This window comes from Pelophylax lessonae, assembly GCF_965119305.1.
Source record: "Pelophylax lessonae genome assembly, chromosome: 2".
Classification (NCBI taxonomy): domain Eukaryota; kingdom Metazoa; phylum Chordata; class Amphibia; order Anura; family Ranidae; genus Pelophylax; species Pelophylax lessonae.
In genome coordinates this window covers 10,473,768-10,488,501 of record NC_138769.1, presented here as the reverse complement: position 1 = coordinate 10,488,501, position 14,734 = coordinate 10,473,768, and the positions used below count along the sequence as shown (strand labels likewise).

General features: G+C 44.0%; 2 protein-coding genes across 2 annotated transcripts in view; one reads left to right on the top strand and one right to left on the bottom strand.

Annotated features, from left to right (window-relative positions):
- Nucleotides 1-14,734, bottom strand: part of LOC309547911 (uncharacterized protein) — a gene marked incomplete at both ends in the record, with an annotated part of 267,527 nt that overhangs the window by 116,018 nt on the left and 136,775 nt on the right. The window lies entirely within an intron of this gene.
- LOC309546597 (uncharacterized protein) overlaps nt 1-14,734 on the top strand; it is a gene marked incomplete at both ends in the record, with an annotated part of 41,177 nt that overhangs the window by 9,551 nt on the left and 16,892 nt on the right. The window contains one exon of the mRNA XM_082246344.1: nt 5,574-5,903. Within this exon, the coding sequence (XP_082102470.1) occupies nt 5,574-5,903 (330 nt within the window). The remainder of the gene's footprint in view (nt 1-5,573; nt 5,904-14,734) is intronic.

Below are 14,734 nucleotides of genomic sequence, written 5' to 3'. Positions count from 1 at the left end.
CCAGACCGATATATCTGATAGTAAATTAGTGATATGTGAGGAGACTGAGGGAGAGAGCTGAGGGGTGGATAGATAGATTTGGGTATTGTCAGCGTAGAGATGGTATTGGAAGCCGTGGGAGGCTATCAACTGACCCAGAGAGGAGGTGTAGATTGAAAATAGGAGGGGTCCAAGAACAGAGCCTTGGGGGACCCCAACAGAGAAGGGAAGAGGAGAGGAGGAAGTAGAATTGTAAGTAACGCTAAAGGTGCGGTTGGATAAGTAGGAAGAGAACCAGTGAAGAGTACAGTCACGGAGACCAAAGGCATGGAGTTTTTTGAGGAGGAGGGGATGGTCAACCGTATCAAAGGCAGCGGAAAGGTCCAGAAGTAGGAATACAGAATAGTGTCATAAAGAAACAAATGCGAATCACACCCCCATGGAGATCCACCCAAAATACATACCATACCCTTAAGAGGGACCCCAATTCCATCTTTTTATTAAAAAAAAAGCAAGAAAGGTTATTTAAATGTCCACAAATGGTATTGTAATGGTATGTATTGTATTGTACATCTTACAGTGCATCAAAAATATTGTGGGGGCCCCTAGGTTTTATGGGTGCCTCCAAAATCCATACCAAACACTCATCTGTGCATTCAAGGAAAGCGTGGGACGAGTATGCACTTGAACCCTACAAAGTCACATATTCTCAACATGAAGAGGGTGTCCGTCTTTGCCAGGAGGGATCTCCCCTGACATAGAATCTTGTATCCATATTGATGAGGATGAGGCCTTTTCCCCACATCCCTGTCTGGTGAATATGGGGGGTCTGCAGGTGGGGGCTCATAGGAACCTGTAAGCTTCCTTAACCATTTCCCGTCTGCCCACCCACCGTCAAATGACGGCGGAGCGGTGTGGCTATTGTTCTGGGACAATGTCATATGACGGGGCGCCAGAACAGCCTCTCGCGCGCCTGCGGGGGCTTGCAGTGCGGCGATAGCGGCCGCACCGTGTTGCTAGGACACGGCGCAACCCTGATCTTGGTAAAGAACCAATGACTTGGCTCTTTACCCATGTGATCGGCTGTGTCCAATCACAACCGGTCACATGTAAATGAGGAATTGTCGTTTATCGGCTCTCCTCGCCTCACACTGTCAGAGAGTGTGGCGAGGAGAGCTGATCAGCGGCTCCTCCTCAAAGAAGAGGCTAGAACAGGTAATCAGGGCACTGATCATCAGTGTCCTGATTACAGAAAAGCTCAAAAACAGTGCCCACCATAAGTGCCCACAGTGCCCACCATCAGTGCCCATAGTGATGCCAGTCAGTGCCTGCTCATCTGTGCTGCCCATCAGTGCCCATCAATGCTGCCCGTCAGTGCCCATCAGTGCCACTTCTCACTGCCCATCAGTGCCGCCTATCAATGCTCATCAGTGCCACCTATCAGTGCCCATCAGTGTGGCATATCAGTGCCATCTCATCAGTGCTGCCTCATTTGTGCCCATCAGTGTGGCATATCAGTGCCACCTCATCAGTGCCCATCAGTGTCGCCTAATCAGTGGACATCAGTGAAGGAGAAAAGTTACTTTTTTTAAAAATTTACTCACAGAAGATAAGAAAACCTTTTTTTTTTTCTTCAAAATTTTCTTTCTTTTTTCTTTTTTTTTTCGTAAGAAATAAAAAACCCAGTGATGATTAAATACCACTAACAGAAAGCTCTATTTGTGGGAATAAAATGCTAAAAATTTCATATGGGTACAGCATTGCATGACCGCGCAATTGTCATTCAAAGTGTGAGAGCGCTGAAAGCTGAAAATTGGCCTGGGCAGGAAGGGGGTGAAAGTGCCCGGTATTGAAATAGTTAAAATACCCTGTTAACCACTTGCCGACCGCCGCACGACTATCTACGTCGGCGGTCAGCCCCTCACAGGCAAACTAACGTAGGGCTACGTTGCTTGCTTGTGAGGGTCTAGGGAGCGAGCGCGCGCCCCCCGGGGCGCGCTCCCGCTCCCGCGTGGTCACGGACCCCCCCGCGCGTGTGACCAGCGGACCCGATGTCTGCCGGTCACTCGGCGATCGGCGGGGGAGAGGGAGAATGTCAGGCAGCTTGTGTAAACAAACTGCCTGTCATTCTCCTCGCTGCAAAGACACTGATAAAACGGATCTGGTATGTAGATCCGTTGATCAGTGTCCTTACAGCTAGAGCCACAGCCAATCACAGTAGAAACCACGCCCCTAGGGACACACACAGCCCCTCCCTTCCAAATAAAGTTAACCCCTTCACTACCAGTGTATTTTTACAGTAACAGTGCATATGTATAGCACTGATTACTGTAGAAATGTCACTGGTAACCCCAAAAGTGTCAAAAATGTCAGTCAAGGGTCCGATCTGTCCGCCGCAATGTCGCAGTACCGCAAAAAAAATCGCAGATCGCCGCCATTACGCGTTAAAAAAAAAAACAACAAAAATGACAAAAATCTTTCCCTTTGTTAGTAAACGCGATAACTTTTGCGCAAACCAATCAAAATACGCTTTTTGCGATTTTTTTTTACCAAACATAGGTAGCATAAAATAAATTGGCCGAAAATTTTTAAAAATTTTGATTTTTACATTTTTTTTTGGGGGAATTTCATATAAAAAAATGTGAAAAATATTGCTATTTTTGCAAAATTGACGCTCTTTTTTTGTTTATAGCGCGTGATCAAAAAATCGCACAGGTGATCAAATACCACCAAAAGAAAGCTCTGTTTGTGGGAAAAAAAGGACGTCAAATTCGTTTAGGTACAGCGTCGCACGACCGCGCAATTGTGCGTTAAATTCACGCAGTGCCGAATCGCAAAATACCCCCTGGTCGGAATGGGGGTAAAATCTTCCGGGGCTTAAGTGGTTAAGGAGCAGGGTCAGGAAGCCAGCCACCACATCTTAACAACCAGTGAGTCATCGGCTGTCAATGGGCTTCCCCGCTGACAGCTGAATTAAAAAAAAACATTGTTGGCAATATAAAAAGTGAAAAAGACTCCCCCATCCATACAATGCCCTTCAGGTCTGGTATGGATTTTCACCAATTGCCTACAGTGCATTTTCACCCCCTTCCTGCCCAGGCCAATTTTCAGCTTTCAGCGCTGTCACACTTTGAATGACAATTGCGCGGTCATGCAACACTGTACCCATATGACATTTTTATCATTTTTTTCACACAAATAAAGCTTTCTTTTGGTGATATTTCATCAAAGCTGGGTTTTTTATTTCTTACAAAAAAAAAAAGAAAACGAAAAAAGACTTTTGGAAAAAAAAAGTTTTTCTTATTTTCTGTGAGTAAACTTTGAAAATAAATACATTTTTCTCCTTCACTGATGTGCGCTGATGAGGGGGCACTGATGGGCACTGATAGGCTGCACTGATGGGCACTGATGAGGTGGCACTTATGGGCACTGATGAGGTGGCACTTATGGGCACTGATGAGGGGGTACTAATATGCCGCACTGATGGGCAGTGATAGGTGACACTGATAGGCGGCACTGATGAGCACTGATAGGTGGCACTGAGAGATGGCACTGATGGGCACTGAGAGGTGGCACTGTCAGGCGGCACTGATGGACACTGATGGGTGGCACTGATGGGCACTGATGGGTGGCACTGATGAGCACTGATGGGCGGCACTGATGAGCACTGATGGGCAGCACCATCAGTGCCCACATTCAGGGCCCATAGGGCTGCCAGTCAGTGCCCATCAGTGCCTAGATGAGCAGGCACTGATGGGCACTGACTAGCAGCACTAAGGGCACTGATTGTGGGCACTGATGGTGGGTAGTAATTGCCACTTTTTTTGTATTACATTTTGTATAATCAGGGCACTGATGACATATAAAAGATGTCCTTTCTTTACCCACAAATAGAGCTTTCTTGTGGTGGTATTTGATCACCTGTGCGATTTTTATTTGTTGTGCTATAAACAAAAATAGAGCGCCATTTCTAAAAAAAAAAAAATCTCAATAAGCGTATTTTAATTGGTTTGTGCAAAGGTTATCACGTCTACAAACTATGGGAAAGATTTATGTCATTTTTATTTATTTGACTAGTAATGGCAGCGATCTGCGATTTTTAGCAGGACTGCGACATTGCGGCGGACAGATCGGATCCCTAACTGACATTTTTGACACTTTTGGGAGGCCAGTGACATTACTACAGTAATCAGTGCTAAAAATATGCACAGTCACTGTAATAATGACACTGGCAGGGAAGGAGTTAACACCAGGGGCGATCAAAGGTTTAAGTGTGTCCCTAGGGGGTGCTTTCTAACTGTGTGGGGGATGGGCTTAGCTGAATGAACACAAAGATCCGTGCTCCTAAATAGGAGGAACACAGGATCCCTGTGTTCATTACTGACAGAACAGCCATTCTGTCTCCACTGGTAGCAATCACGTGTGCCCTAACTGACATTTTTGACACTTTTGGGGGTACCAGTGATATTACCACAGTAATCAGTGTTAAAAATTTGCACTGTTACTGTAATTATGACACTGTAAGGGAAAGGGTTAACCCAGGGGCGACCAAAGAGTTAAATGTGAGCCTAGGGGGTGTTATTTAACTGTGGGGGGGGTGGGCTTGTGAAATCAATACAGAGACCTGTGTTCCTAATTAGGAGGAACACAGGAGCTTTGCATTGATTGCTGAGAGAACAACGGTCTGCTGTGTTTACAACAGAAGACCGCCTTCTCTCTTCACAGGGAGCAATCACAAGTGCCCCTGTGGATCGGCTTCCCCGCTGGTGAGTGGGCGCACCCAGGATCGCTCCCGTGGATCGCCGTACAGGTACAGCGATTCGCAGGAACCTGCCGACCTGCCGCCGTATAGCTGCGGAGGCTGGTCAGCAAGTGGTTAGTGGTAAAGCTTTTACATCTGACTACCATTCTTTATCCCCGGTGTGATCAATAAAGACTCTTGAAGTGGACGTCTTGGGGAGTGTTGGGGTTTTTATTCTGTAACGGAACCGTGACCCACACTGTGTTTGTGGACTTCCGTCACAATACCGCTTCCTTCAGTCTTCAGATTTTCCAGCCGCCCCCATACAAAGCTAGCCGACAACTTAGCTTGTACTGGAACCTTCTCTTTTATTGAACATTCTCACACAGTTTATATACAGCATGGACCTCCCCCTCCTGATCAAATTATCCCATCAGGTCAGGGGTTGCCTGATTACATTATCATATGCAGATGAAATTGTATACAGAAATAGAATTAACCTGAACTAATTATCTAGCCATCTGGACAAAAACAATGTGTGAGTTCATTAACAATGGGACAGACAGGCTTAACAGAAAACACATCACACCTCAATACACAGACAATAGGGAGAGCCTGTCTCTGATATTGAAGTATCATAAGTATAAACACAGAACCCATTTGAAGCAATCCAAACCATATTCTCAGTGTCCATTAAGTATCTGTCTTTCACTACCAGTGACGGTGAGTACCGCCACATATTCATTGGTCTCATGGGATTCCAAATGGTTCTCCATCAATGTGTGTTATATGAGGGGGGGGGGAGGGGAGCGTACACTGTGACCTGACTGGGATCTGTATTCTGTCTGTGCAGGAAAATATGTTCCGGAAAATATATTCATACGGCCGGGATCTGACCTTCTCCTCCCCATCAGACATCATCTCACCCTCAACCACACAGATGAAAAGAAATGTGACCATTTTTACTGGGACTATTGGAATCCACGGAAAGCAGGAAGAATAGCTGAACACAGGAATTGTAAGCTGTCTGATCGCAGATATTTCCCCAATATAAGAATATTGGAGAATGGAAGTCTTATCATAGACAAAGTGACTCTGGAGAATGACGGGAGATACAATGTGGATATAACCAACTCTACAAGGAACTCTGTGCTGTTATATTATTACAATGTATATGTAAAAGGTAAGTCTCATCCAATAATAAGTAAATAAGTAGATGCGCTAACCGTGGTGCGAAAAACGCAGCAGCAGCCGAATTCCTGAACCTGGGGAAAAAATTTATAAACTAGTAAAAGTGTGCTACAAAAAAACTCAAAAAAATTGTAATCAAAATTACCATATGTGAGTGAATGGTGGGAATAAAATCCTCAAATTATAAACATAATTACCACATGTGAGTGAATGATGGGAATAAAATCCTCAAATTATAAACATAATTACCATATGTGAGTGAATGGTGGGAATAAAATCCTCAAATTATAAACATAAATTACCAAATGTGAGTGAATGATGGGAATAAAATCCTCAAATTATAAACGTAATTACCATATCTGAGTGAATGGTGGGAAAAAAATCCTCAAATTCTAAACATAATTACCACATGTGAATAACAGTGAATGATATTCCTTAGATTGTAAACACAATTAGAACAGATGAAAATATTTTAAATTCACAAAGTGCAAATAATTGGGAAGATCGTACGATGAAAATAACTCCCTTACACCTTGTCACAGTGTAATAATCTTAGGTGAAAAAAAAAGAAACATTGTATATATAGTCCCCAAACACAGATAATAAATCCACAATGTTTAGGAAACAAAGTTTTAGTCCAAAAATGAATGACTGGATAGTCCGTGAAACAGAGAAACTGTAATTGCTTCTCCAACACCAATCCCCACATCCCCCCTCCCTGTTCTACCTGCTTTTTAATCAACCCCCCCCCCCCCCTTCCTGCAGAGCTGCAGGTTCCCTTTCTAGTAAAAAAAATTAACGAATTGTAAAAAAAAAAAATAATAATAATAATAATGAAACATTGTAATAAGTAATTGTAAACAAATTGTAATAAAAAATAATAGTAAACATTTTTTTATTACATTTATATTTATCAATTATATTATATAAACAGTATATTATATAAACAATTATATTATATAAACATTTTTTATTACATTTATATTTATCAATTTTATATATATATTTTTTAAATTTAAAAAACAAGCAAGGGCTAATTCACACAAGTTCTCTATTATGCTTGTGTCTGCTAATAATGATTTTAGTGTGTTTTTAGTGAAAATATCATCTTGTTATATTCGGGGGGCCCTGCCAGGTAGGCTGTACGGGGCCCCCGCGATTTCTAACAGCAGCCCTGCTGCCAGGACTGGGGGTGGGGATTGGATAGGACTTGTAAAGGTGCACTACAAAAAGAAACTCAACAAAATTGTTATCAAAATTACCATATGTGAGTGAATGGTGGGAATAAAATCCTCAAATTATAAACATAATTACCACATGTGAATAACAGTGAATGATATTCCTTACATTGTAAACACAATTAGTAAAGATGAAAAATTTTTAAATTCACAAAGTGAAAATAATTGGGAAGATCGCTGTGATGAAAATAACTCTCTTACACTTTGTCACAGTGCAATAATATGTATTAATCTTAAGTGAAAAAAGAAACAATGTATAAATAGTCCCCAAACACAGATAATAAGACCCCGTTCACACTATGTGGGATCCGACTTCGGGGCGACCTGTGAAGTCGCGTGCAGCGCGGCTTCGGCACGACTTGCACGGACTTCATAAAATGAATGTCTATGCAAGTCGCTCCAAGTCGCGGCTTCGGCACGACTTGCACGGACTTCATAAAATGAATGTCTATGCAAGTCGCTCCAGGTCGCCCCAAAGTAGTACAGGACCCTTTTTCTAAGTTGGAGTGACTTGTGTTGCTCCTATTAGAACCGTTCCTGTACTACACTATGGGACACGACGGACTGCGACTTGTCAGGCTGACAAGTCGCGGTCCAAGTCAGATCAGTGTGAATGGGCTGTAAATCCACAGTGTTTAGGAAACAAAAGTTCAGTCCAAAAATGGACTGACTGGAATGACTGGATAGTCCATGAAACAGAGAAAGTGCACAGAAGTCGTGCTGCAGTGGATTACTAGAGAAAACCTTCACACAGCTGCCACCCGATGGTGCGGCCTGCAACACCTCCATCATGAATCAAACAAATGGCTGCTTAACCTCCCTGGTCGTATTCCCGAGTGTGGCTCGGGGTTAACTTTCAGTACCAAAATCGGTAACCCCGAGCCCCACTCGGGATTACCCCAGAATCACACTCACCTTCACTGCGCTCCCCCCGCCGTCCTCCCCGTCATCCTCACACTCTCTCCCCACTCTGTGCTCGGCCGATTGCCGGCACTTGCCTTCCGGTTCCCTTCCCTGCGAGCGTTGTGACGCAGGGGTGTGGAACCGGCGGCAAATTCAAAAGTGTAAAAACACCAAATGAGATGATAGAAAGCTGTGATCGGATTACACTGTATCATCCCATTTCACCACAGGATTTCACCTGGTGATGGTGACTTTTCCAGTGCCCTGCCTGTGCTTTTCCAGTGCTTTGTGCCTGGAAAATAGAGAACGTCCATGGCGTCCAAAAAGCGTTCTTTTTGCGCAAATGCGCTTTTAGACGAGCTGGAAAACAGAGTCAGCAAAACTGAGTTACTTGAAGAACTGAGCGATAGCGATTCGTGGGAAAATTCATCATCAGATACGAAAAGTGAGGACATCGATGATTCTGATGTCTCTTTCTGGCACATTCTTGTGGAATTTGGGAAGTATATCAAATGATTCTTCTTTTCTTTTAATTAAAATTTTAACTCAATTTTTACATTTTTTTTTTTATATATTTTTCTGACTGCATTAAGTTTTTATCTACATATATGAAAAGAAAAACAGTTGCCCAGTGGGACTTTAATTGAGGTGGACACAATAGTCACTGATGGTCAATATATAAGATTTATTGAGTAAAACCAACATGCAAGGTATTATAGCATATACCAATATCCGAACATTGACATAATTACATTGCGTGGTATTGCAAGATAACATCATGACATGAGGCACTGGTATCCCTATGTGGCGTACTCATGCTGTTTGGCGGGCATTTGCCTGATTCCAAACCACCATCATGACGCTAGGGGCGGGACCCACTGTGCTCCATCTCATACATAAGGTGAAGATGAGACAGGGTAGGCAGACCGACTTTCCAATCTCACGGCGGTCACTGGACACGATCCTTTACTCACTTACAGTCACTTTTCTATACCCAACCGCATTAGCCCTCTCTTTTTGTCTGCACTTGTTTCCCCTCACCCTCATCACAGGTTATTACACATTTCTCACCAACACCTTTGCTATTGTTCTTACGGAGATTCTTTCTTGCATTTCACCCCTTAAGCACCAACCTCAAATCCACCCGCCTTGTCCATTTTCTTTACTCCTCCTTACTTTTTTCACTCCTCCTGGCCTACATTCACATCTCTAGATATTGACCATGACAAATACCTTTATCTATCAGCTATTATCTTTCTTGACATAGCTGCATACTCATCCATATATATACTTTCATATTTAGAGACTGGCCAGGATGGAAGATCCCAACATACAGTACATATGGCATATTTTCATCCTCCACCTGCTGTTTAGTACAGTACATTTGGGGTCCTGCTCCTTCAGCTCCCATATCAGACTATTCTGCTACCGCCATGCGGCAACACTGTTTTAAGCTGGCGGGGTTGTCACGTGAGTATGGTTTCTCCCCACTTGGGTTCTACTTTTTGAGTACCCATACTCTATCGGCCACTACTTTGCATGGAAATCAACAATATTGTATACATTACATTTGTTTTTGTTTTTTCAGACACGCTTCTATACATTCACTCCTGACGATTGGGCAATACGACCCATGAAACGCGTCAAGTTCAAATACAAGATGTATATGTGTGCATACTGATATTGTCATGTCATAATGTTATCTTGCAATATCCATGTCCATGTTCGGATATTGGTATATGCTATAATACCTTGCATGTTGATTTTACTCAATAAATCTTATATATTGACCATCATTGACTATTGTGTCCACCTAAATTAACCACTTAAGCCCCAGCCCTCTTTCGGACACTTTTTGTTTACAAGTTAAAACCAGTATTTTTTCATAGAAAACTACTTAGAACCCCCAAACATTATATATATATTTTTAGCAAAGACTCTGGAGAATAAAATGTCGGTCATTGCAAAATTTTTCGTCACGCGGTATTTGCGCAGCGGTCTTTGAAACGCCATTTTTTTGGAAAAAAATTGAAAAATCACATTTCACTGCATTTAAAAAATACTAAACAGTAAAGTTAGCCCATTTTTTTTGTATATTGTGAAAGATGATGTCACGCCGAGTAAATAGATACCCAACATGTTACGGTTTAAAATTGCTCCCCCCCGTGGGATGGCGACAAACTACGGTCAATAGAGATCTCAATCTGCGACGTTTTAAATTTATTTAACGGTTACCAGTTTAGAGTTAGAGTGTAGCTCTTTTTTTTAAATTATTGCCCACGCTCTGGCAATCGCGGCGATACCTCACATGTGTGGTTTGAACAGCGATTTCATTCGCGGCTCGACTTGCGTATACTTTCTTTTTTGTGCGCGAGCTAACGGTGACGGGGGACGGCTAAATTTATTTATTTATTTTTTTTCCTATTTATTTTTTCTTTTTTTTTAACTTTATTACAGGTTTTTTTTTTTAAAAAATCTGATCACTTTTATTGCTGTCACAAACAATGTAAACATCCCTTGTGACACCAATATGTAGTGACAGGTACTCTTTATGGAGGGATCGAGGGTCTAAAAGACCCTAGACCCCTCCACTACACTTCCCTGTATGCAAAACGCCAAAAACGGCATTTTTGCATACAGCCATTTTCAAATCTGCCGCCTTTTGCAACACAGTAACCCGGAAGTGACGTCATGGACGCCGCCTCCAGGTTACGTCATCGGAGACCCGATCGATGCCGTTTCTGGCATTCATCGGGACTCCATCCAGCCGGCGGACGTGCCAGCTGGGTGCTCGGGGCTCCCGGTGGGACGGGTGCCCCAAGCAAAGCCACGGAAGGCGGCGGGAGGGGGGGACGTCCCCTCCCGCTCACCCGGGTAACGATCGAGCGGCTCCCGAGCCGCAACGGTCATTACCGACGGAAAGCCGACCGTCGGCTTCAAACCACGGTACCGGGATGGTGTCTCTAGCTAGAGGCACCATCCCGGTATACTACCGCAAAGTTACCCGACGTACCGGTACGTTGATATGCGGTAAGTGGTTAAAGTCCCACTGGGCAACTGTTTTTCTTTTTGTATACGATTGGGATGGAGGTGTACTCAATGGTGATGTTTGGACCATTTTATAATTTTTTTTTATCTACATATATGCAACATAAAAGAAGAGGAAGTGGTTAACTTTGTATTTCCGGGGGTCCTTGCCGTGTGACAGGAAGCCTCTCCCTTCATGAATATTTAATGTTGGCAGTGACGATACAAGCTGTACTCCAATCCCAGTTGACGCCTGTTTTTGGTGGAAACGCGTAGGGTGGAGGAGCCGTATCGTCACTTCAGTTCGGTCCGCACTGCAGGCAGCTGAGCTCTCCGTCAGTTCATGTTCATCTAAGCTGCTCATTCATCTACCCAAGTGTAAGTGCGTTACTTTTTTTATGGAATAAAGTTTTAAGTGGTTTATGCACTATGGGCTGTTTCTGTTTTCTATGGTGATCCATGCCGCTGGCTGAGTGTCCTGCTTCAACGGCGGGAAGCCTCAGTGTGAGCATTTGGGGGTGACTTCTAAGGTTGTGACCGGGGCCGGAGGTTTTCACACGCACACACCAGGCAGGCTTGGCTTTTCTATAAGGGAGGTCCCAGAGCAGCGGCTGTTGCTAAATGTCGTGTGCCATCATCACATTACGTTATATCTGAATTAAAGATCTTAAGTTCGGTAAGCAGCCATCTGTTTGATTCATGACGGAGGTGTTGCATGCCACACCATCGAGTGACAGCTGTGTGAAGCTTTTCTCTAGTAATCCACCGCAGCACGACTTCTGTGTAGTGATCAACTGATATAGGTTTTATTAATTCCGATACCAATATTTTGGTATATTTGGATATCGACCAATATTTTCAGACATTAAAAAATTATTATTATTATTATTTTTTCACAGGTACTCTCTTTGGAGGGATCTGGGGGTCTAAAAGACCCCAAACCCCTCCTCTGCACTTAAAAGCATTCAAAACGCCAAGTTTGGCTGTTTTGAATGCTGTTATTTTTTTTTTAATGTGGCTATGGACGCCGGTACCGGGGTGATACCTCTAGCTGTAGCCATCACTCCGGTACAAGCACTTTCCCGAAATATCGTCAATATCGGTAACCTAAGGGGCCGATTCCAATATATCGGGGAAAGTGCATATCGGCCTCCGATATATCGATGTTGCTGATAATCGGTCGATCCCTACTTCTGTGCACTTTCTCTGTTTCACGGACTATCCAGTCATTCATTTTTGGACTGAACATTTGTTTCCTAAACATTGTGGATTTATTATCTGTTTGGGAACTATTTATACATTGTTTCTTTTTTCACTTAAGATTATTACATATTATTGCACTGTGACAAGGTGTAAGGGCTCTTTCACACGGGCGGTCCGATCAGATCCGCCTGTCAGTTTTTTAGGCGGATCTGATCGGATCCTCCATGCAGCTCTATGGGGCAGCAGGTGTCAGCGGAGACACCTCCGCTGACACCCGCTGCCATCTGTATCCGATCCTGTCCGTGAAATCCGAAAGGATGGAAACCCTATTTTTCCATCCGTTCAGGGATCGGATCGGACAGGCGGTCCACTCTCATCCGATCCCCCATAGAGAGCAGCGGGGGCTGTGACACCTCCCTCTCCGCACTGCAAGCGGAGACGGAGCTGTCATCCGCCGGCTCAGCGGGGATCGCGGATCGATCCTTGCTGAGCAGCACGGATCCGCCTACGGAGGCGGACCGTGTGAAAGAGCCCTTAGGGAGTTATTTTCATCACAGCGATCTTCTCAATTTTTTTCACTTTGTGAATTTTAAATATTTTCATCTGTACTAATTCTGTTTACAATTTAAGGAATATCATTCACTGTTATTCACATGTGGTAATTATGTTTATAATTTTGAGGATTTTATTCCCACCGTTCACTCACATATGGTAATTTTGATTACAATTTTGTTGAGTTTTGTTTTTTGTAGCGCACCTTTACAAGTCCTATCCAATCCCCACCCCCAGTCCTAGCAGCAGGGCTGCTGTTAGAAATCACATGTCTTTATATCCATACATTATATAGTAGAAGATCCGTGGGGGGGGGGTGCCTTTGTACAATGTCCTCTGCTTACTGCTCCATCCGCACCAATTCCCAGATTCCCCGTGCTGTTGGAGCCCCCTACAGGAGGACTGGTGGTCCCCCCCCCCCCCGATCAGCGGCCCTGCCTAGCAGTGTCCTCTAGTGTTGAGCGAACACGGACTGTATTATTCGTGTTCGTACCGAATAATTGGATTTTTGTTACCCGAACACGGACACTTTACTGTATATTCGGGTAAAAATCCGTGTTCGGTTGTTTTATTTCCGGGTTTTGCATGCTTTGGCGCTCTTTTCATGGCGGGCTTTCAACAGCCAATCAACAATCGTTTAACTGGTGTGCCTTAAGCCATCCCAGCCATGCCTGCAAATGTCTCAGTAGCTGTGATTGGCCGTCTGAAGCATGTGACCAAGTCTTTATAAGTTCGAGGCAGCCGCAGCGGCGTCATTATGCTGCTTAGATCAGGGACAGAGCACACATCAACGTGCTGGCTGCTGATTAGGGAAAGATAGGCAGGAAAAAACCATTTGTGTCCGGATAGAATTGAGGGACAGGTCGGAGTGTTTAGGCAGGGCGAGTTGTAGGCATTTTAGGGATAGAGTCTGCTGAATTATAGGGTCAGTGTGTTCTACAAACTACAATCGATATTGCTGTGTGGGGTGGGGTCTGCACTTAGTTCTCCTGATCTACGATCTCTTCTCAATCCTGTTAGGGACAGAGTCTGCTGAATTTTAGGGAAAGTGTGTTCTACAAACTACAATCGATATTGCTGTGTGGTGTGGGATAGGAGCTAGGCAGGTGTCAGTGATCCACATCCATTTTTCTGTGTGTGGGCTGCAGTGAACACAATCTTTTTGGGGTGCAGTGAACACAATCCATTTGGAGTGCAGTGAACAAAATCTTTGGGGGGTACAGTGAACACAATCTTTGTGGGGTGCAGTGAACAAAACCTTTGTGGGGGTACAGTGAACACAATCTTTGTGGGGTGCAGAGAAGACAATCCTTGTGGGGTGCAGTGAACAAAATCTTTGGGGGGGTACAGTGAACACAATCTTTGTGGGGCGCAGTGAACAAAACCTTTGTGGGGTGCAGTGAACACAATCTTTGTGGGGTGCAGTGAAGACAATCCTTGTGGGGTGCAGTGAAGACAATCCTTGTGGGGTGCAGTGAACAAAATCTTTGGGGGGTACAGTGAACACAATCTTTGTGGGGTGCAGTGAACAAAACCTTTGTGGGGTACAGTGAACACAATCTTTGTGGGGTGCAGTGAACAAAACCTTTGTGGGGTACAGTGAACACAATCTTTGTGGGGTGCAGTGAAGACAATCCTTTTGGAGTGCAGTGAACACAATCTTTGTGGGGTACAGTGAACACAATCTTTGTGGGGTGCAGTGAACAAAACCTTTGTGGGGTACAGTGAACACAATCTTTGTGGGGTGCAGTGAACACAATCTTTGTGGGGTGCAGTGAACAAAACCTTTGTGGGGTGCAGTGAACACAACCTTTGTGGGGTACAGTGAACACAATCTTTGTGGGGTGCAGTGAACAAAACCTTTGTGGGGTACAGTGAACACAATCTTTGTGGGGTACAG